The following is a 21,955-nucleotide window of genomic DNA, read 5'->3' on the forward strand; positions in this document are numbered from 1 at the left end:
GACCTCTTCACCTTTTTAATTTTTTTTTTTTAAACCTCTGCAATATTTTATGAGCGTGCCCTCTCCCTTCTTAAAATAGAGCAGTGAGTTTGTTCAGCCACGTTGCTGGAATATCTTAATAGGAATGACAGTGAGACTGATAGGGTAGTGTTACATTAAGCTCTGTGACTAAATATAGTCCCTTTAACTTCATTAATTAAACAGAAGAAGTCATATGGACAGCTGAGAAATCTGCCTTCTAACTCTTAAATGTACGTGATAAGTATAAAATTGCCTTTCGGAAATTAGCTTTTACTGATATATACTCCAGATTTCAAGAAAAGACTGCAGCACGCATTACAGTATTCAGAGTGCTGAACACACAAAAATCAAACTTTGGAAGGTGAAAAGCATTCATGAAACTAATTTGACTAGTTATTTTGCATGTTATCACACAAGAGTCTTTTAATTACATTGTCACATAATGGTTCTTAAATAATACACATTTGCTATGCAGTCTCTGTTACAATGGTATTACTGCACTTTATTCCTTTTGGAACCCAGTATTTTATTCTCATTACAATCTACATGATCTTTCCTGCCTGAGACTTGAAATACAAATTGCTTCTTTCTCAAGATATCTTTTAATAATTCAGTCAGCACCTATGTATAATACAATATGTTCACTTAAGGTCCCTTTCAACCCAAACCATTCTATGATTCATTCTATGATTCCAGGATTACCTTGGATGCAGAGAAATTCTTAATGATAAAGCTAATTTAACTGCAAGTTTGTGGTTTATAATCAACAAGTTTTCAGTGTTACTCTATTTCATAAATGGTTTGGGTTTGAATGGACTTTAAAGATCATTCAGTTCCAATCCCAGTTCCAATCCCCTGCTGTGGCCAGGGACACCTTCCACTTGACTAGGTTGTTCAAAGCCCTGTCCAAACTGTCCTTGAATCACTATCCTACCAGTGATACGGCCTCCCCAACTTTTCTGGGGAACAATCTGTTCTGGTTCCTCACCACCGCACAGTATCTTTCCCCCTAATATCTAATCAAACCTGCCCTCTGTCAGTTTGAAGCCATTACCACTTGTTCTGTCACTACATGCCCTTGTAAAAAGTCCCTCTCCATATTTCTTGTAGTCCCGTTCAAGTAGTGGAAGGTGCTATAAGATTTCCCCAGAGCCTTCTTGTAGTTATGTCTTCAATAAAATAGTTTACTGTACACTTTAGGTTACTTTAATTGAGTCTGTTTTACATATACAGGTCTAAAACATGGCACAAATGTTTAATGGAGGTTATAGTGTGATACATGAGTGACTGTAGAGAAACAACTGTGCTCCTAGAGCTGAAATCCTAACCTAAATAGCTTGGGCTGCAGGTAAAGACTAACTCAAAGGTCTCAGATTTGGAAAGGAGAGAATAAAATGGAGGGTCCAGCATGCTAAAAGGGCAGAAGGCGGCTCTGAGCAATGCAGGAGATATTTAGGAACATAAATGGGGTCAGTCTCAGTGTACATCATCTTCAGTAGTCATGGGACCCTGCTTAAGACTTCTCCACTGCTTGCCATTGGAAAAGGTTACTGCTGGGCCCAAGTGTCCCTACATCCTCCCCTCCTGTTCTATATGTGGGACAAATTTTTTGGTATATTTGCCCTGAACCACTTCACTAAAGGATAGAATTTTATAGAACTTAGAGCTGACCCATCTTCCAGGAAGACTTCAGTTCACCATAGTGGGTTCAGACCTGAGATATGTCTGAAAGGTAAATCTGAAAGGTGTTCTGTTTGTAAGACAATTTGTTGTGGGTGGGGGGACAGTTTTACACTTTCTTTTCAATATATTTATATCCCTCTCCTCTCCTCTCCTCTCCTCTCCTCTCCTCTCCTCTCCTCTCCTCTCCTCTCCTCTCCTCTCCTCTCCTCTCCTCTCCTCTCCTCTCCTCTCCTCTCCTCTCCTCTCCTCTCCTCTCCTCTCCTCTCCTCTCCTCTCCTCTCCTCTCCTCTCCTCTCCTCTCCTCTCCTCTCCTCTCCTCTCCTCTCCTCTCCTCTCCTCTCCTCTCCTCTCCTCTCCTCTCCTCTCCTCTCCTCTCCTCTCTCCCCTCCCCTCCCCTCCCCTCCCCTCCCCTCCCCTCCCCTCCCCTCCCCTCCCCTCCCCTCCCCTCCCCTCCCCTCCCCTCCCCTCCCCTCCCCTCCCCTCTCCTCTCCTCTCCTCTCCTCTCCTCTCCTCTCCTCTCCTCTCCTCTCCTCTCCTCTCCTCTCCTCTCCTCTCCTCTCCTCTCCTCTCCTCTCCTCTCCTCTCCTCTCCTCTCCTCTCCTCTCCTCTCCTCTCCTCTCCTCTCCTCTCCTCTCCTCTCCTCTCCTCTCCTCTCCTCTCCTCTCCTCTCCTCTCCTCTCCTCTCCTCTCCTCTCCTCTCCTCTCCTCTCCTCTCCTCTCCTCTCCTCTCCTCTCCTCTCCTCTCCTCTCCTCTTTTTGCTTTTTTTGTTGGTTGGCTAGCTTTGCTCTGTTTGGATTCAGCTACTGTTGCATTTGTGAGGGAAATAATATTCTTTCACACTGATTTTCATATTAACAATAGCTGTCTGTTAAAGAAAGGCAGTGCAATAGATGAACATTTAAACTTAAATTAAAGGCTGTTTGATACTTGATAAGAGGAATGTCTTCTGGTTTGTTTTCTCTCTTTAAAGATAACAAATGAAAAGGATCCCAAATAATAATAATGATAATAACAACAGAACCAAATTTCCTCTCTGTTAGACTGGCATAACTTCTGTGGAGCTGTATCAAGGCCAGAAGTGTTTGTATACACATTGTGTACAAAACAGCATGCATTCAGCAAGCCAATGTTGTTCCTAAATCTCAGAAATTATTAATTACAAAATATAATTGAAGGACAAAAATGAGATCGCAGACATAAATACATATTTCATAAACCAAGAACAGACAACCAAGTACATTCATTTCTCATGTAAAACTAGTTTTTCTCTGAAGGAGATTTTATTCATTACTTCCTTTTTCCTCTCCTTTCTTTAAAGACATTTTTATGGGTATCACTGCTTTTGTTTTTTTCTGAGTTACAACTGTTTCCCTTTTTTGACCCTTAGAATCTTGATCTACTTTAGGAATACTTTTTGTGTGTACATGTCCTTCTGTTTCATTGTAGACCATTATCAACTCAAACCTAAATGTCCAAGAAACAAGCTTCCAATCCTCTTATCTTTACTCTAAAGTATCTTTTAGTTCTTCACATCCTAAGATGTGCATCTCTTCTGTAGTTGTGCTATACATACTGCCTTTTCAAAATGCACACAAACTTTTGTTTGTAACCCTCTCATTTTGCCATTAGAATATCATTATACCCTATAGGTCTAATCAATTTTTGCATGCATCCTTTAAAATTATTCCAAAATATATTTGATTTTGTTTGGCATTACTTTTGGCAATTTCAGTTTAGTGCTTTAGTTTCTGCACTTTCTTCTAGTTCAGACCAACCAAAGCATTAGAGTAAGCTCATTGTACCTGGACTTGACATCCTCTGGAAGTGTTCTGGCACAAAAGCCTGCATTTCTTACTCTAGGCAGTCCTTTAGGGAGTAGTTCTGCATCAAGAAGGAGTTGTGCATAATCCTAGTGTCCTGGCAGGGTTTGCAATGCTGAGCAGAGCTCCTGAGCAGCCCCTCTTAGAAACAAAGAAGTCCTAATTCAAAAGGGATTCCCTTCCCTTCCCTTCCCTTCCCTTCCCTTCCCTTCCCTTCCCTTCCCTTCCCTTCCCTTCCCTTCCCTTCCCTTCCCTTCCCTTCCCTTCCCTTCCCTTCCCTTCCCTTCCCTTCCCTTCCCTTCCCTTCCCTTCCCTTCCCTTCCCTTCCCTTCCCTTCCCTTCCCTTCCCTTCCCTTCCTTTCACCCCTCACTCCTGTCTAATATTATTTCTCTCCCAAAGTCACCCAGTCTTTTCCTGCACTGCACTTTCCTCTCTCTAGATGTGTTTGACACAAAACTGGTTTGACCTGATGGAGAATCTGATGAATATTTATTTTCTCATTCACTCATTCAGATATAGTCTTACTCCTATGTCTTCCATAGAACTGGATTTCTTTTTTCCATGTTAATACAGTGCCCTCAGGCACAGATGCACATGAAATCAATTTCTTTCAGACCATCAAGTAGGAACCATTCTACAAGATGTTCATAGGTTTTAGATATTTTTAATAGATTCATGTTTAAACTATACACACAGGTGTCAGTGGAAGTTGTAATCTAGGCTGTGTGTTTAACATTTATGTACTAAAATACTTCATTGTCTTTTTGCCCAACTAGCTTCATTCTAACAGGCACATGCCACTGTATGATCTGATACCTGAAATACTTCATTACAAAGGAAGGATACATTTCCTTTCAATTAGGACATTTCAGCAAATTAGCATAATCACAAATCAGAAATACATTACACTGTTTAGAAAATGAATATTAAAATACTATCTATTTTTAAAAAATATAAACAGCAATTGGTTTCTTTCTTTAGGTTTAGATTATTTTATTTATGGGTATACATGTAGATTCATACAAAAATATTTTCCAAACTCTATACTTTCAAATTTACGAAAGAGGGATGAATCCAGTATCTCCGTATGTTAGTCCTCTTTTGCAATTATAAATAATACTCTGGAAGGTTCCCTGGCTTCTGAAGTTACTTTGCTTTATAACACCCTGATATTGATATGTGTTATTTGGTACACCTTGGGCTCTTTTCTGTAGCATGCCAAGGTTAATGTGAAAATGAAAACACACACACACTCCACATGAGATCTCAGAGACCCAATGTTGAGGGGTTCTTAGGTGTACACTTAAATTAAGGAAGACTATAAATCAGAGCAGTTGAAATTATTTTTTTATCTGTATTCTTTAGGCAAAGATATTTTGGGCACACATTTAAATTTCATGGTGAATTGTGGCTGTAGTTTGTTTTATTATATTGCCAGATGTCTAAACATTAGAAACATATAAATAGATTCAACTGTACACTCCAGATAGATTAATAGGTATATTCCAGGTTTAAGCAGAAAGAGAATAGCCATGCTTTGAAGATAGCATAGGGATTTTTCAATTACCTATGAAAGAAGGAATTATTTCTTGGGATTTTTTTAAGATTTAACTCAGGATTTCTTAAGTTTACATTTATTATTTAGAAATGGGTGTCAGTCACCTTTCAGGTTGCTTCATAGCTTGCATTAAAATATATAATCAAAGATAGACATAAATATATAAGGAATTATAGGAGAAGACAGAGATATAGGAAGACAGCAAGGAAGCAAGCTTGCAACCTTGTACAATGCTGACAACTCTTTTGCTGCTATTGTGCATGCAGAAACCAACTATCAGGGACATCACCTTTTATGATAAATGGAAAAGCATTTCTAGAATACCTAAGGAAATATTAACATGCCTTCTGACACTGTAAGATGTAATTAAGAATTTGCAAAAATTTAAAAAAAATTTAAAGTCCCATTTTCTTTCCCCTTTTTGATTCACTGTTTAAATTATTTTCATTCAAGCAAAAGAAAAGGGTTTAGCCACAGCACAGAAAGTTATGACACTACTTTGCACAGCTAAGTACAGAGGATTTTATGAACTTTTCCAGTCTACTGCCTTTCTTCATGGAGATGTGCAAAGGACCATTTCAGACTGTATGTGAGCAGAGGGGGTTTATATTTGCATAGACATTTATAAATACTAACAATGAAGGAATAGATGACATTCATCCAAGATGTCTAAAGGAACTCAAAGGAGCACTTGGTACTCCCTTTTTTATTATTCTCTTGCCATTTCCACAACTGACAAACTACAGGATGGATAGATGCAATACAACTGCTCATATGTACTTAAAAGGAAGGAATCCTTTCTTATGTATGATGAGTTTCAGAAAAACAGTACTTGGAGTTGCTGGGAGAATATTAAATGGTCCAATGAGCCAGTCAGAACATGATTATATTTTTTTCAAATCCTTAACATCAGCAGCAAAAGAAACTGAGACACTTAAGGGCTTAAAAGGGAAGAAATGTATCTAGATCAACCTATTAATAGACATATACCAGCATATGAGGAGAGGCAGATGAGGAAAAAAGATACAGTTAACTGGACTCTAATGGACATTTTCAGACTTAGGGGTTTTTTTTAAGAGTCTATGATATGGTCTGCAGGGTAAGTATTTCAGCTTCAGGCTAATATTTAACTTCAGTCTTTGTCTGCAGTGCATAATCAAATGTTTAATAATAATAGCAGCAAAATCTTCTAGCCTGCCTTCTTTCACAGTCCTTTAGTCAGGTTGCAACAGAGGCAGTAGAAGTCAAACCTTCTCTCCACTACAGCCTTTCCTGCTCCAACTGATTCAGTTACCTCACTGCTCCTTCCAAGGCTACTCTGTGTGTCAAATTCCTGGACTACTTGTTGACCCAGGCAGTCTCTTTTCCATGCTACATCTCTGTTCCCCATGGAAGCATCAGTAGTGTCAGTATCTGCCCAGGCTCTCCATAGGCAGGACAGGGTGTTGGGAAGAAAAAAAGCAGGGCAGCACCCTTGCTGTGCAGGAACAGCAGAGTGCACACGAGGAGGCACCTTTGTAATGTCCCTGTCTTTGGCCAGCAATTTTTTCCAGAAATCATCCCACTGGCAAGGGACAGAGATTGAGTGACTTCTGTGCCAAACACAGCCCACATCATATGGAAGAAGCATGTTTGGGATTTGGCACAAGTCACAAGATAGGTATGCTAACTGGAATGTCTTCTAAGCAAGACCTGAGTGGGGAGGGTTATATGGTTATATTTCACATTTTCTTATCCAAGTGTAATCCCCTGGTATTGTGTGCTGTGAGCACTCATGATGCTCTTGAAATGAAGCCCTCTGCAGTGCTGGTCCCATTATTGAAAGGGTTAGAGAGTTGTGTGCACAGCTCTGGATCCAGGAAAGCAAATCCAAAACCTGATTTGGACACTGTATAGGTAGAGAAAATAATTCAAGTATGGAAGGCAGCTGCAGAAGAAGGGTATCACTCTTAGTAAAGAAAAACAGATTAGAAAGGCATTATTTACACTTGATAAATCAGAAATGGCATCAAAGGGAGCTAGTATTACAAACTATTAATGAAACACATAATAATGAAACAAATCACATAATAGATCACAACCAAGTGATTCAGTGTAATGAATACTGATACTAAGTGAGTGAGCTGTGGGCTCTGGGGATACAATTTCAAATCCATTCCAGTGAGTGTGGTAGGAGTGTCAACAGAAAAAAAAAGAATAATTTGGCATTCCATTGCTCACACTGACCACATCCACACCTTACAATAGTTGTCCTTTTGATGACATTTGTAGATAAAAATTATATTTAAAAGTTATGTTACCTACCAAGGCCAAATATAAGCATTTATTATTTATTCTTGTGTCAAGGTAGCAACAGAGATCTCATCACTCATGCAGATGTCAGCCAACTGTCCTAATTTCACATAATAGTGTGAGTAAATAAACATTAACCATATTAAAAAAGACAGTCAGACAATGTTTTATCAACACAGATTAAAAACTCATTTATTTCTTATAATTATAGAGAGCCCAAGAACATGGTAATTGCTTGAGGGTGAAACAAGTCTAAAATTTGGATCTTCAGAAAGATTTTAGATTTTGGAGGTACAAAACGTGAAGTCCTTGATTAAGAGAGGGATGCCTTGCATAGCTTATATAAAATATTTGTATTTTGGTCACACACATGAAACTTCAGGTGGTGTGCAAGTCTTGATTACATTTCAGACTTGTCTGTATCCTAAATCCTTCCTAAGTCAATTCTGGCAATATCAAAGCCTACCAAATAAAACATTAATTTGTGCATTTATAGCTAGATACTTTTTTTTTAGTGTGCTTTTGCAAAAAAAGAAAAATGGGCCTTTTTTGTTGATTTTCTTTGACATGAAGGCATTCACACATATAGCACTGGAAAGCTGGTTTGATAGCTAAGGAGAGGCACTGCAAAAATCATCAAGCTGAGCAGGGAGCTGCCTAAGCCTGCCTAAGCTATTGCAGTGTCACTGATAACAGCCTCTCTTAAGAGACCCTTTGGATCTAAAGATTCTCAGCTGAGGTTCTGGCTCAGCTACAAGATTGTACAACCAAATGTCAGTGACAGGCTTACCAACACAGGGTGAACTTCTGAATAACAAGATCTTTCTTACTCTCTGTTATGGTCTTAAGAGAAGCAATATGTAGTAAGGCTGAAGGGTTTTGCAGTTTGTTTGGGAAATTATTTTTTAAATATCTAAATTTTAATAAATGATGAAAATGAAAAAAAAAATCAAATAAATACATACTGATAGATTTGAAATGAGCTAAATTTACCTTACCCACAAATCATTACTGAAACACAAATATTTGAGTATGTTACTACATATGTAACTACCTACTACAATTATGATTGCTCAGTTCAAGTCCACAGAGACATGTTACAGATTTAAGTTTCTGATATCTAAATTTCTGTCATGCAAAGTTTTTGAGCATCTATAATAGGATCAGAATTCTGTGTTCACATTAGACATATTTCATTTACTGTGATGTTTTTAATACATTGTTTTGACTTTTCTTCACAATAATTACAATGCCTTCAGAATTACAAAAGACAAGTAAATCAAATCAGCATGGATTTGGAGAAGCATCACACTCAGAAAGAATCAGAAATCAAGCAGCTGTGGATAAAGCTGCACTACGGTGAGGCCATCATTTTCATCTTCAGAGAGCCACCTTAAGGGAAAAACATAAAAACCTGTCATAGACACAGCACATATAAAACTTAAGAAACAGACAATTTGTGAGAGCCTGGTTCTGCACTTTTGATTTTCTAAGAGTTTTTACATTGGTTTGTTGAGAAGAAAACAACAATCTGAAGAAAATAGTGACTTTTAAAATTTTTGGTTTAGTATTCACATATGTGTAAATTTAAAGTGTAATTAACTTTATTAATATATTTATGAAATACACATGAATTTCATTTTTTGGTCACATAGGTAACTAGTAAATTGATCTAAAGAATGACAATAAAATCAGGATAATTTAGAGTAGGGAAATGTGTTCTGTGATAGCAGGTTATTGTCCTTGTAATTCATTCCAGGAACTCTCTTTCCCATATCTCTTTGTTGGTTCACAAAATACTGAGTTGCATGATGGGCCCAATCCTAGCTCTGTAAGAACCTATGGAGCTTTTACTGTTGATTATATGAGAAACAAGCCTGAGTCCAAAGTTTGGGTAGACTGATTTTAACTGGAACCATGTATACAGTGGTATTAATTTCCAAAGAGAGTTAAAAATCTTCTATACTTTGGAAGGTTTATGGCAGTCTATGTGATTTGATATCTACATGTGTGGGAGGGATTCCCAGACAGTAAGTACAGCATGAAAGTAACTCGCATCTGAAGCTGCACCATCCAGCAGCAGGGAGATATGGCTGAAGATAAACAGGTCCAAGCTGAAGCATAACTGATTTTGGCAGCTAAAACTGTAAGTGGAAGTCACAGAGCCTAGGAAAGCTAGATAACAGGCATTTAAATGGGTTAGCAAAGGATTCAGGTTTCTCCGTGATTAATGTCTTTTAGAGACATTATTTGTATTGGTGGAGTCTTTTTTTGTGGGAGAGAATGAGCCCATTTCCCATTCACTCCGTAGGCCATGAGAAGAGGAGCTCCATGAGGACCTCCATGGCTCAGCTGGGAGAGGACCATGAACTTAGAGTTTCCTCTATCTGAGGAACCTCTGGGTCACTGAGTGCCCTGGGGTTAACCTCCTAATCTCTCCTACTAAATAACTTCCAGTACGAGTGGGTTGATACACTTCAAGGTAGGCACATAGCCCAACAAGGCCCCAGTTGAATGTTCTTATCAGCAGCATGTAGGATCAATCTGTGCCAGTCACTCACTTATATCAATGATGTGATTCAATTTCTGTGTGCCAGTCTCTCATATATCTTTGCAATTTTACTAGAAGATTCTAAATAAAATTGAAAAAAAACCACAAATATCTGGAAAAAAATGTTTGCTGCAGTCTATCTTCTGCAAGAATCTTCCTCTGACTGGTGTGGTCTGAGAACCCTTACAAGCAAGAGGTGAAGTGGCATCAAATCCTGAAAATCCTGTCATGGATTTTGTTGTGCATCTGAGAAACCATATTTGTGGTTTAAGAACATTGCTTAATGCCCACTAACTTAGATTTAGGTATTTAGAGGATTTGAGAGCATCTGAGCATGCCTTAGAAGGAAGCTGAAGCAAGGGAAGTTTATTGCTGTTGGAAGAAGTTTAATGTGTTGAGGTCAGTAAGACCCTCCCTCTCGTGATTTAGACTGTAGAGACAAACTGAGTATCCAAGAACTTTAAAAGTTACCTTTTTTTGGCACAGGGGCTGGGATTTGGCTTCCATTAATTGTCAAGTCTACAGAAATATTTAGGGAAAGGATAAAATTAAATATTCTTGGCTACCATTTCTGTTTCCAGATTACCAGGTAACATTCCTCTTTCTAGATACAGGTAGATTGTACATTTTCACACTTCTGTGTTCTCCAGATGCATTAAAAAGCTAATTTCCACTTGGAATGACATGAATATGTTTGCATCAGTTATTTATTCAGAAATTCTTCAAGCTGTGAATGATATATTGTAGTGAACAATCACTCCAAGTATACCCTTCCATTTAATTTCCAATTTTTGAAATTGTATTGTTTCAGTTTGATGCAGACTGATGTGCACCTTCTTTTTGCACATCAGTAGCCCTTTACCCAAGCAACCCATTACCTAAATATATTTCTAAATTTAGATCATTACAGTTTTACATTATATTATATAAAGCTTTCTTTAGTCTTTATCCTATTTATGAGTGTATCTTGGGCCCTTACTAAGCAAGCATTGAAACATAAGGATTCTAATGTTTTAATGTTGCCTTTGCTCAGTAAAATACATTACTTATTCCTTGAGTTTTTAATCTATGCTGCCATATTCCACTGTCCTCCTTTCTGATTTCCTTCCATGCCTGTTTGCTTATCCCTGATATGTTTGCCAGAGCTATTTATGTGCTAATGCTTGTATAATGGCTCACCAGACACCATCTACCTCTTGTGTTCAAAATATGTACGAATACTTTCTCTTGGCAAAGGCATTAAATTATGGCTCTTTCTCTCTCTCTCCTACAATCATCCAGTTTTAATTCTGTGGAAAAATCGAGCATTGTCCTCTAACAATTCTTCTGACAAGTTAGTTTCAAGCTGGCTGAAGGGTTCAAACGTCATTGGGGATGGAGTGATAGGAACACAACATTGGAAAAAAAACATCATTACTGTCTTAGAAAACCAGACAGAAGCAACTGAGAGATTTGTGAAAAAGAAAACAGCATGTACAGGGTGATGATGGACTGATCTACTGACCTGTTACAGTTGAAGCAATGCGTTGAATTCCTAGCTGCATCTGTGATTTCCACTTTTTCTAGAAACCAGCCACTTGCTGTAGAAGGAAAAAAAAATAAAGAGCAAATTTAATATAATCAAAACACAAATACAGCATAAGAAAGGTTTCTAATTTCATTTCCCAAACCCCATGTTGTTCAGTACTTCCAAGTAAATTCAACATCAATAATAAAACTGAAACACAGATTATTCAAATTACTATCAACATCCCTTTGTTTTACAGGGAAGGTCTTTGATGTTTTTGACAGAAAATGTAATGGAGGATTTTTTTAAAAACTTATTTTTCCAGATTGGATAGAACAGGCAGTAAGACAAATGAAATAGTGTGCATGGTAATATTTAATACATTCTTGAAAACCCATTTTGCCCTTTCAGGTACTTGGAAATGCACTCAAAATGCACCCCTAGTGGGCATTCTACTACTTTTTTCTAATTAATATATTGATATGGATGTGAACCAAGTGTTGAAACAGAATGCTTCTTATATCCCTATTTTTTCAGCACTCATGAATTAGAATAGCATTTTCATTTAGGTCAGCACTCATATTTGTTTCAGCTTTAAGATACTAAATATTTTAATTTAATCTCCTGTTTTTTGTGTGAAGAAATACCTAAATTGTTGTGATATAGAATTTTATTTCATAGAATATCAAAATATTAATATTTTAAAACCAAAACTTTATTTTATATATACAATGTCTGTGCTGATATCTTTAGTTGTGTTTGTCAATGCAAATACTTAAGGAAAACATTTTAAAACTAATTGGGATCATACTGCTGGCAATTGACAACATTTTAGTACTCTTTACGTGTTCTAGAGATAAAGAACTAGATCATATATAATTATTTTGGTTTTCAAATATTTGCATGAAGTACTAAGTAGGCTAAAACCAATAAAATATTTTATTTGTAAATACTAAATTTTAATTGCACATGCTAAAAATGTAATATAAAAATATTTGCAAATAGTGTCAGTTTGGATAAAATGTAAAGGTACAGCAATGTTTCTTTTTATTCAATGACATTTTCAATAAAATAGCTGGGTTAAGTAGGCCATGAAGGGTGTCTAGGTATTCCACCTTCAATTCGCAAAATCCATTTATTGATATTGTGAAGTACTTTTGAAACTCTTTTAATGAAATCTTGTGAATGCTTTAATATACCATAGACTCTACTTGGAATAGATGACCTTTCACAAAATCTCTAAATCAGAGTCAAGATCATCAGCAAAATGTTACAGTCTCTCAAATTTACACGACCCTTTACAAAAGAATAGAAAGGTAAGTTTGCTCTCTTGCAAAGATTAAAATCTAACGCTTCATCCTTTATTGACAAAACTCCAACAGACCTCACTAAAGTCTCCAGGTATGGAGAAATCCAGAGGTAGCTAGGATATATTAGCAAACAGAACATCTCAAAGAGGTACTCTAACATTTCAGGAAGCTTGTGGGGATAACATCTGATTTGACAAAAGACACTTGGAGGTAATTTCAGAGAAATATTTAGAGGAAGGTTGTCATGTCTAAGATGACTCAACACACACCAGCTGTGCTAGGAAGGCACTATTAGCAGCTGTGTGCTGTTGATCAGGACACAGAGAGGAAAAATAATAATATTGTTGATAGATCAGGATTCAGGAAATAAAAGTTCAATCTATTATTTCACCTGCAGACTTCTGTGCAACTCTCAGTGCTATAAGTCTGCAATTGTGGAGTTCCCTTCCCACATCAGATCTAAGATGAACTGTGTGCATGCATAGCAGTTATCACAAATAAGATGAAAGTCAGCAGGACAATCTTGTTTATTATAGATATTTCAACAGGTTTAGTGATTTTTCTGTTTTCAACACCGTGAAATATATGACATGACTGGGTGGTTAGGAAAATAAAAAAGCTGTTCAACTTTCTCCAAATAGGAATTGCAGAATTTTTATTGGTTCATCCTAGAAATGATAAACCCTTTGGAACTTTATGATGCCTCATTAACTTAGATTAATCAGATATTATTAAACCTAAACCTATTTCTTTGAGATGGGTTAAGCAAACTTCACCTGACTAGAATATCTTAATGCAATCAGACCCTTTTTGATTCAAGTTATGCATTCCCTGAAAATTCAGTGTATGTGTTTGTATATCTCTGTATGTGTGTATATATCTTGATAGCTGCATATCCCTAAGGGTTTTTAACACTATTAACTGTAAGCTAAAAAGATTATATGCCTGAGTCTCCCATTTTATTTTTATGTAAAATTCAGAGTCTAGAGATTACTGTTCACAGAAACATTTTCCATCATCATGTGTGGTTATGTTCTATAGCTACCTCCTAACTTAACATCAGGGCAGGACCTGGTGCACACTGGTGTTCTCAGGCTTTACAAGAGGAGATCTATGGGTGTGAGAGGGAGCTACAGCATGCTTTGATCAGAGTCCCCAGACTTGCTCAAATCATGGAAAGTTAAGCCTGCAGTTTGAAAATTCAATCCTATCTTATTTAAGACATCTAATAAGGGGTTTGGCTGAGCAATGTTTGAAGGATAAAATTATCTGAGGTTTATTTTAACTAGATCTGTTAGAAAAAGAATTGTGGCATAGTCAAGGGAAATGTGATAGAGGGGGTGAAAACAAGGGCAGTAAAGCTGACCTCATTTGTACACAGATTTGTATTAGCTATCTGTAGCAGCAGTGTGACTTCAAGCACCTTTCCAAATGTCAGGCAGATCCTTAAGCAGAAGATGTTTGCACGACTACTGAAAACAGAATACTTACCAAATCCTTTCCCATCGTGGCCAATTTCAATTGAACGTAGGCTGCCTAATTTTTTTGTCTTAATCTTGAAGGTATCAACCTTTAATATTAAAATATAATTATTAAAAATATGATATAATGTTTGGAAGATTACATATTTGTCTAGGTTACTTCTGAGACCAATTCAAGTGTAATAGTAGAAGTTCAGAATAAGAGAACCACTAATGTGGCTTATTTTCCCAACTGATGTGTGACACACATTCTCTCCTATTAGGTCCCAGTTTCAACACAAAAAATTCATTTTTCAACTTATAGTATGACAATTCCTACCTCTTTCTTGACTTTCATCTACTGTGAAAACATTTTTGGTCTCATGAATCCTCAACTGGCAGTCTTCTAAAATGGTTTTAGTATACGATTCATAAATAAAAATTCAGGAACAGAAAAGTTAAAGGCTTTTACTACATTAACCATTATTCCTCTTAAATATGATATATATTAATTTTAAATATTACATTGTTTCATATTGCAGATGTTCAAAAAGAAATCTGTTTTTCCTAAGACCTTTGACATCACTGGCTATTCATCAACTTAGCTGGATAGCTAACAGGATTTCTATGTATCTACTGTTCTTTTTTGTAGGGTAATGACACCTCCTGTGTAGTACCAGGCAAACGGAAGTACTACAGAAGACACTTTTTTACTTGCTCCTTGTGCCTGTAGGTAGCTAGATTTATTATCCTCCTCAGTATGGAAGACAATTCATGGGTAAATGTCTTTATCTCACAGATAACCTGGCTGAAGAAACTTAGATTAATTCCAGGTAAAAAGATGATTAATATTGCTGGAGATAATGAGGTAGATCTCTTAAGGGACATATTTTCACTGGAGTTCTAATTATTTAGTCATTACCATTCAATATCTTCACAAGAGAAAGTTACAGAGAATATATATATATATATATTTTTTTTTTTTTTTTAACTTAAGGGTAACCATCATTGTACTGCATTGCACAGGTGGTGACCAAACAGAGCAATTTCTTTGCCAGAATAATATGTTTGTTACATTAGGAAAACATCCAGCTAAGGCAGTAGGACGTCATGCAGAGAATCTGCATTCTTATTCAAATGTCTGTATCTGAAATAAGGGTCTCTGATAAACAGCCTAAAGCATGATGGATCTTAGAATCAGACTGATGTGTATGGTTCCATTTCACCTGATTTTAGGCTTATACACCCAGGGATGCTCGCAGCACCAGTTTCCATGGCAAAGTAAAATGATGGGAGGTAAGAGACTGATGTGTTCTCATGCACAATATTCAAGGTGTGTGCAAGAGCACAGGATGGTGTACACACATGTTCAGGCAACTCATGCTGTGCATTTCAGAATGAGGAAATACATAACTGGGCACTAAGTGGAGGCAGTATGAAGATATATTTGGGATTAATAGGCAGAAGAGCAGCAGAGACAGATAGATACAATAGAAGTAAAATGTTCCTTGGTGAATCTCATGGAAAGAAGAAACACAGGGCAAGATAAGACTATACCTCATATAGTGATGTTGAAAACAGAATAAATGCCTCAAGTTTTCCAAGGAACTTGCATAGATTTAATGTCTGCTTTTCCGGTACAGAAATGGACCTATAAAATCTGTGTACTCACCTTTCCTCTTTCAAAGGGGTTCTGATGCTCCAGTGACTGAGAGAGTTGAAATACCTCAGATTTCTCCTCATTCCCAAATAAAATAATATGCACATTGGCATCAGTCCCTGCTCCCCTTTTGTCACCTGTATACACTTTAATAGTATACTCTGTCAATTTTTTTACTTTACTTCCTTCTTCATTCAAGTTGTTATCTATGTCATTCTTTTGTTCCTCTCCTCTAATAACAAAAGATCTTGGAATTTCTCTCTGTATTTTGGGCTTATTTGCATTCACAGAAAATTCTCTGAAAAACAGAACCACATTTATTTTTTGATAAGTAAATAATAGGTTACATGAAAAAAATCCTATTAATTTATGTGGAACAGGTAAAGATGGGCATATTTTTAAAATATCTATTGAAAGAATTACTCTATGGCAGTCACTTTTATTCAGTGTCAGCAATTTCAAGTATTGTGCTATTAAAAAAAATACTAGCTTTACACAATATACTTACTCATTCACTTCAAATACATAGATAGGATGCTCCTTTGCAGCTTCTTGCACATGCAGTTTTTTGATGTCCAATTTGCAGTCTGCAAAGAAGGAGATCATAGTGAAAACATTCCATTGCATGACAAAAATTAGGTAGAGTGTTGTTGGTATAATGATGGCATTCTTACTATATGAAAACTTCATTTTTTCATTAATTTAGGAATGCAAACAACTGAGTTGAAAGTGCTGGAACAACTACAAGATTCTTTATTTTGTTCCTATTTGTAAACCTCAACTTAGAAATTTAGGAGTAAGCAAAGTGAGTACTGTCCTTAGTGAAGCAAAGGAGTACTGTCCTCGCTGTCCTTGGACGGGCATGCAGAAAAGATTCAGCATGACTCGGGCAGGCACGTTTGAGAAGGAAGAGCAGAAATACACGTCTGTTGCTTCCTCCTCAGTGACTGGTTGACAAGAGGACTGGAGCCCTATTCCACATGCAGCACAAAGATGATCTCATTAGGTGGCAGGTAGGAGGGGAGTTTGGCAGCTCATTGTATCCCTCTGCTGTTTGGGAAAAATTGCTCTCTGACTTACACTCCTTTTTGAATTTTCTATTGGGGGCTTCAGCTGCATGGACTGAGTGTCTTGCCACTCCTTAGTCATGAAGACTATTCATTTTCCCTTCTATTATTTGTAACTTCAGATCTGTTCAACGAACTGCATCTCTTCTAGTACTATCCAGCTCCCTTTAATTATATCAATAGGATATCAGACTTCTGTGGAGGAATCCAAGACATTGTGTTATACCTCATGACCTGCCAAGATACATGCATAGGGAGAGTCAGAAGATTCAGGAAGGGATCATGAACCATCTCATCTTAAAAATTTGCTCTGGTAAGGAATGAAAGTATAAATGCACTAGAGAACATTGCCTGAACTGATCAGTCCTGCAAGGTAGATCTGACTTTAAAGATATTTTATGGGGTTTGGAACTTTTGGTTCAAAGTCTTGGTCTAAACTAGCCTCAGTTCAAACAAGCCTAGTTACAATATGGACACCCTCACTCATCTAAAGTGTTTTATCATCTAAGTAACTCCTTTGGAAGAAATATCTGTTATACATCATCCCGATTCTCTCTTCATAACACAAACAGAGGCAATGAGCCCAATGTCCCTCCTTTGTGAATTGTGTTTTCAAACCTGAATGGAAAAGACTTGCTTGTCTCATTCTCCATGGTGCCCTTTGGCTACACACAATTGCCACATTCAGTGACTGTCACTCAGACAGATGGCTGTAGTTAACTTTCACAGCTGAAGCTGCGGGGAAACAAAAGCATGAACTGCACGCCTTGCTCCCGCCAGCAGCATGGCAGGGTTTTCCTTCTCCTTCCCCTACAGAGAAACTGCACCTCCACACGTGTCCCCCTGGGGTGACCAAGGCAGCCTGTGCTGGGCACAGGATGTGTGACCAGCCAAGGAGCTCATGGATGCTCCCTGCCCAAATGTCACCTCACATACTTGGTTGAAATTGGGTGCTGTGCCTAAAAGGTTTTTATTAGGAGCCTCCAGATGAGCAAACAAAAAAAAAAGAAGATGGATAAAGTGCAAACATAGAACCCTTGCTTCCCTAGAAAACTGTCTGAAAATGGTCAAGTGTAATGCATATTAATGATTTGCAATTATATAGCAAATTTCATTAACGGATTTCAAAAAACTTTATAATTAATTCTTTGAATTAGTAGCATGATAGCCATCCTACAGATAAAGCAGAGAGATATTGAAGTCAAAACAATTTTAAGGAAGTTCAGTGACAAAACTTGCTGACTTCCAAACAGAGGTAAAATTTGTCTCTGAGTGTTGCAGGGAGAAAACTGAACTGGGGGAGAAACAGTGAAAATAATTGACTCACAGAAGGAAAATTAAACAATATCAATTTCTTACTTGAGTAATAATCATTCTCCTAGATAACTTATTAGTAGAACATGTATTAAGTGCAGAATATAATTATATTCATCTTCAATTACTTTCTTGATGCAATACTATTATAACCTTTAGATCCCAGGATTTTAATTTGTCAAAATGTAGGATTTTGCTTTATAAAACACTATGCTTTAGAAAAAATAGCCAAAAGGAATTAACTAAGATTTAACTCTGGCAGTGACTTTGTTGTCTTTAAGAGGAGGTTAGCTGTGTGATTTACATGACTGATTTAGAAAGCAAAAAGTATTTTACCTGTTTTACTGCTGATCAAAAGAACAATTTTCTCCAGCTCTCCCAAGTCAACAGCATCCACGATAACTAGAAGTGACTAAAATTAAAGTATTCAGTATTGTAAGATAAAACCATGTTTCTTAACTTCTTTTCATGGGAAAATTTGAAAATAATATGTAGGAAGTATACAAATGGATTAAAGGGTAAATTTTAAAATACTTTAAGACAGAGTACCTCATTTTTCTCTCCCTGCTGTACGTTCTGCAATGACTGGAGAAGGGATCTGTCTCCTGTGTCACCACGAGTACCGTATATGCATGCAGTCATATGCACTAAATTTCTCTCATTCAAAATATTTCTTGAAAATACTGTTAGATTATATGTAACCACTGCAATATAAAGCAAAAAGATATTTTGTTAAGGTTTTGCCACAACCTTGAACACCTATTTGACAACATGGCATTCTACAGAGACATCTAATAAAAATTCAAGCACTTGAAAATAATAGCAAAACTCAAGTTTTTGCAAAATTTTCTTCATAATTGTTTTGCTACCACCTCCCAGATTTGAAATTTGAGAAGTGAGGCTGGACCAGCCCAAAACAAAAATGAAAGGATTGCATTTTGAAGGTTTAATTCCTGGATCACTGTGTCAAAAAGCAGCAAAAGTGGACCTGCCCTACAGGAGCGGACAAGGTAGAAGCTGAGCACAGCCCCAGCTCAGGCAGTGCCCTCTCTGACCAGGTTCTGCAGCATCTGCATAGGGCAGAGCTGTCCAGAATCCCAGATGCAGCAAACAGTAAAAAAGACCTGAGATCCATCCTGGTGATTGAGTTGGGGGCAGAAGGAGAAAGGGCCAGAGAAGGAATGAGAATAAGAGGACAACATAAGACCAAAGTCTGTGCAGGAGAGGGGGCAGAGAGAGAACTAGGGGAAGATGCACATATGATGTAGCTCAGGCATGATCTGACCAGTGCATCCTCTGCCCATCTTGGCTGGAGGTTCCAGGTGAGTTCAGCCAAGGCAAGTTATATCTGTGACTTGTCATGGACCTGGTGCACTGGAGTCCAGTGGAGAGGTTGCATTCATGAACTTTGGGTCAGATCATACAGAGGATAGCACTGGGAGAGTCCATTGTACAGAGGGCAATGGAGAGAGATTGATGTAGGCAAGGGTAGGAGGGCTAAAATGCTTAAATAGTGGTCTTTGGGTAGTGTGACCAGATCACAAGTGTAGCAACCAAGCTTTTATCTCTCTAGTGCACTGAATGAATTGGAAAGGGGAAAGATTAAATGGGTCTCTGAAAAGAAATTACATACAACAAGCGTGACATATATGAATGTTACAAATCCATTAATTGTATAAAATTCTAATTATTTCATAATATCAATATGAATTATGAATTATGGCTCTCTGTTAAATTTATGGGAATAATCAGCTTGAAAGTAGCATAATAGTTTTTTTTTCACCTTTTCAATATTTAATTGTTTTGTCTTAAAACCTACAGCAGTGCAAAATTGACCTTCTGAACTGCCCTGTGTGTGAGAGGGGAGAGACAGCACCATGTCAACCCTGGGGATTCCTGTGGTGTAAGCATCTCAAAGGAAGGTACAGTAAAGGGAAACTACTTATGTATATACTCAGCCGGAGGCCTCTGCTCATTAATACACCCAAAGGCACAAGTGTGCACTGCCAGATCTCAAGGGTCTGTACTATATCAACTGCATTTTGATGGCTTCAATTAGCCATTAGCAAATGCTTCATCACAAGCCAAAGCACAATATTTTTTTAAAGGAAAATATAACTGAGATAAAATACTAAGGCACTCTATGAATGACAGAGCTGTATCTGAAATTTAACATCACATGGCTTCTGGTTATAGGGAGTGTGATTAGCTGTTTTCCATTCCAATTAATACAATACTGGTATTGCTTTTAGCTGATAAAAGGGAGAAAATAAATTAGGTTTAGAAAGCTGTCAAAAAGCATATCTGGTTTTCACAATAAATTGCAAGTAAAGTTGTCTGTAAAGATCACTTTGAACTCCACGTGTACCACCTGCTGTGGAGCTGCTTAAAGCTCACTCAGACAAAAATGGCAAAGATTGGGAGAATCACTCTCCTAGCTTTTTTTTCTTCAGTGGTTACAAATCCCTCCTTGAAAATATCTAAAACATGGATGGAAAGACATAAAACCCACAGAAATTAGCTATTTTGAACTTATAGATAACATAACACCTATTCCTTGTTTGTGATGTTTTTTTGTCTCTTGATTTCAGAATAGTTGCAAAGAACAAATATATAACCAGAAAAAGAAAAAAGAAAACAAAGAATGGGGAAATTATTTTTTCAACAAAGGTCAGTGACAGAGCCAAGGTCATAAGGACTCCAATCTCACCCCACTTTTATCACCCGTGCTGCATCTTTCTCTCCTCATTTCTGTGTACTTGTCCCTGTATCCTGAATATTTCTGCATGTGACAGTGATCAGTCCTTTGCAAGGGGCGCACTTATGTGCTTTATGTTAATCTGAAGGTCCTCTTTGTTTCAATCTTGTGTGTAGGAGATGAAAGCCATTGAGCCCTGCTCTGTACCCATACTCTGTAAGTTATCAAGTCAAAATAACACCTCTAAGCAATATAAAACCTAAAGACCAGATACAAATTTTAGATTTTCAATTGCAGCCAAAATATGCAAAATAACCCCAAAATTCATCCTCTGTTACTTCTACTGAGATTATTCACATACTTACTTTTGGATGCAGAGACCTCACTGAAACTGGGCCATAAGCTCCAATCCAAAGTGTGTGGGGTAGTTCATTTTACGTCTACTTCAGCTCACTTTAGATGAGCTGACTTATTTTTTACCCAAATATTTAATTTTTTTCTGCATAAAACCCAGGCACAAATTATTTGAATATTAAGCATCATTATTTGGTCTGTTAATTAAGTTAGTATTTGTTCCATCATATGGCAGCATTCAGTACACATCACATTAGGAAACAGGGTGGATTTTAGGTTGAAAGATTTCTTTTATTTTACTTAAACAAGATGATAAATGTAAGAATTGTTGAGCTAATTTTAGGAGGCATAAATATTTGGAGTATGTAAAGGTAATAAAGCTGAAGCTTATATATAGTTTTGGGCTGTTATTTACTCATATTTGTTTGGAATCTGCAAACAACAAAATCACATAATAGTAAATGAACTATAAAAAATGATGTTGTTAATGTCAGCAATATGAGCAGCTGAGAACTAAACAAAAGAGAGTAGAAATATTACAATAGTGCAAGAAACTGTTCTTTGTAGCATATAATAACATTTCTGTGCAATCAAGGGAATATTGCACGTCCCACTTTATGGGACAGAAATTAAGCTGAGTGGGTAATATTTTCTTTCA

General features: G+C 37.1%; 1 protein-coding gene across 1 annotated transcript in view; it reads right to left on the minus strand.

The window, feature by feature from the left end:
* Window positions 1–8,698: 8,698 nt before the first annotated feature.
* RP1 (RP1 axonemal microtubule associated) overlaps window positions 8,699–21,955 on the minus strand; it is a 161,373-nt gene continuing 148,116 nt past the window's right edge. The window contains exons 51-57 of the mRNA XM_077784119.1: window positions 18,795–18,949; window positions 18,582–18,657; window positions 16,373–16,451; window positions 15,877–16,162; window positions 14,236–14,314; window positions 11,432–11,507; window positions 8,699–8,768 (exon numbers count right to left, since the gene is read on the minus strand). Coding sequence (XP_077640245.1) covers window positions 8,699–8,768; window positions 11,432–11,507; window positions 14,236–14,314; window positions 15,877–16,162; window positions 16,373–16,451; window positions 18,582–18,657; window positions 18,795–18,949 — 821 coding nt within the window. The remainder of the gene's footprint in view (window positions 8,769–11,431; window positions 11,508–14,235; window positions 14,315–15,876; window positions 16,163–16,372; window positions 16,452–18,581; window positions 18,658–18,794; window positions 18,950–21,955) is intronic.

The sequence above is a fragment of the Lonchura striata genome, chromosome 1, assembly GCF_046129695.1.
Source record: "Lonchura striata isolate bLonStr1 chromosome 1, bLonStr1.mat, whole genome shotgun sequence".
NCBI lineage: Eukaryota > Metazoa > Chordata > Aves > Passeriformes > Estrildidae > Lonchura > Lonchura striata.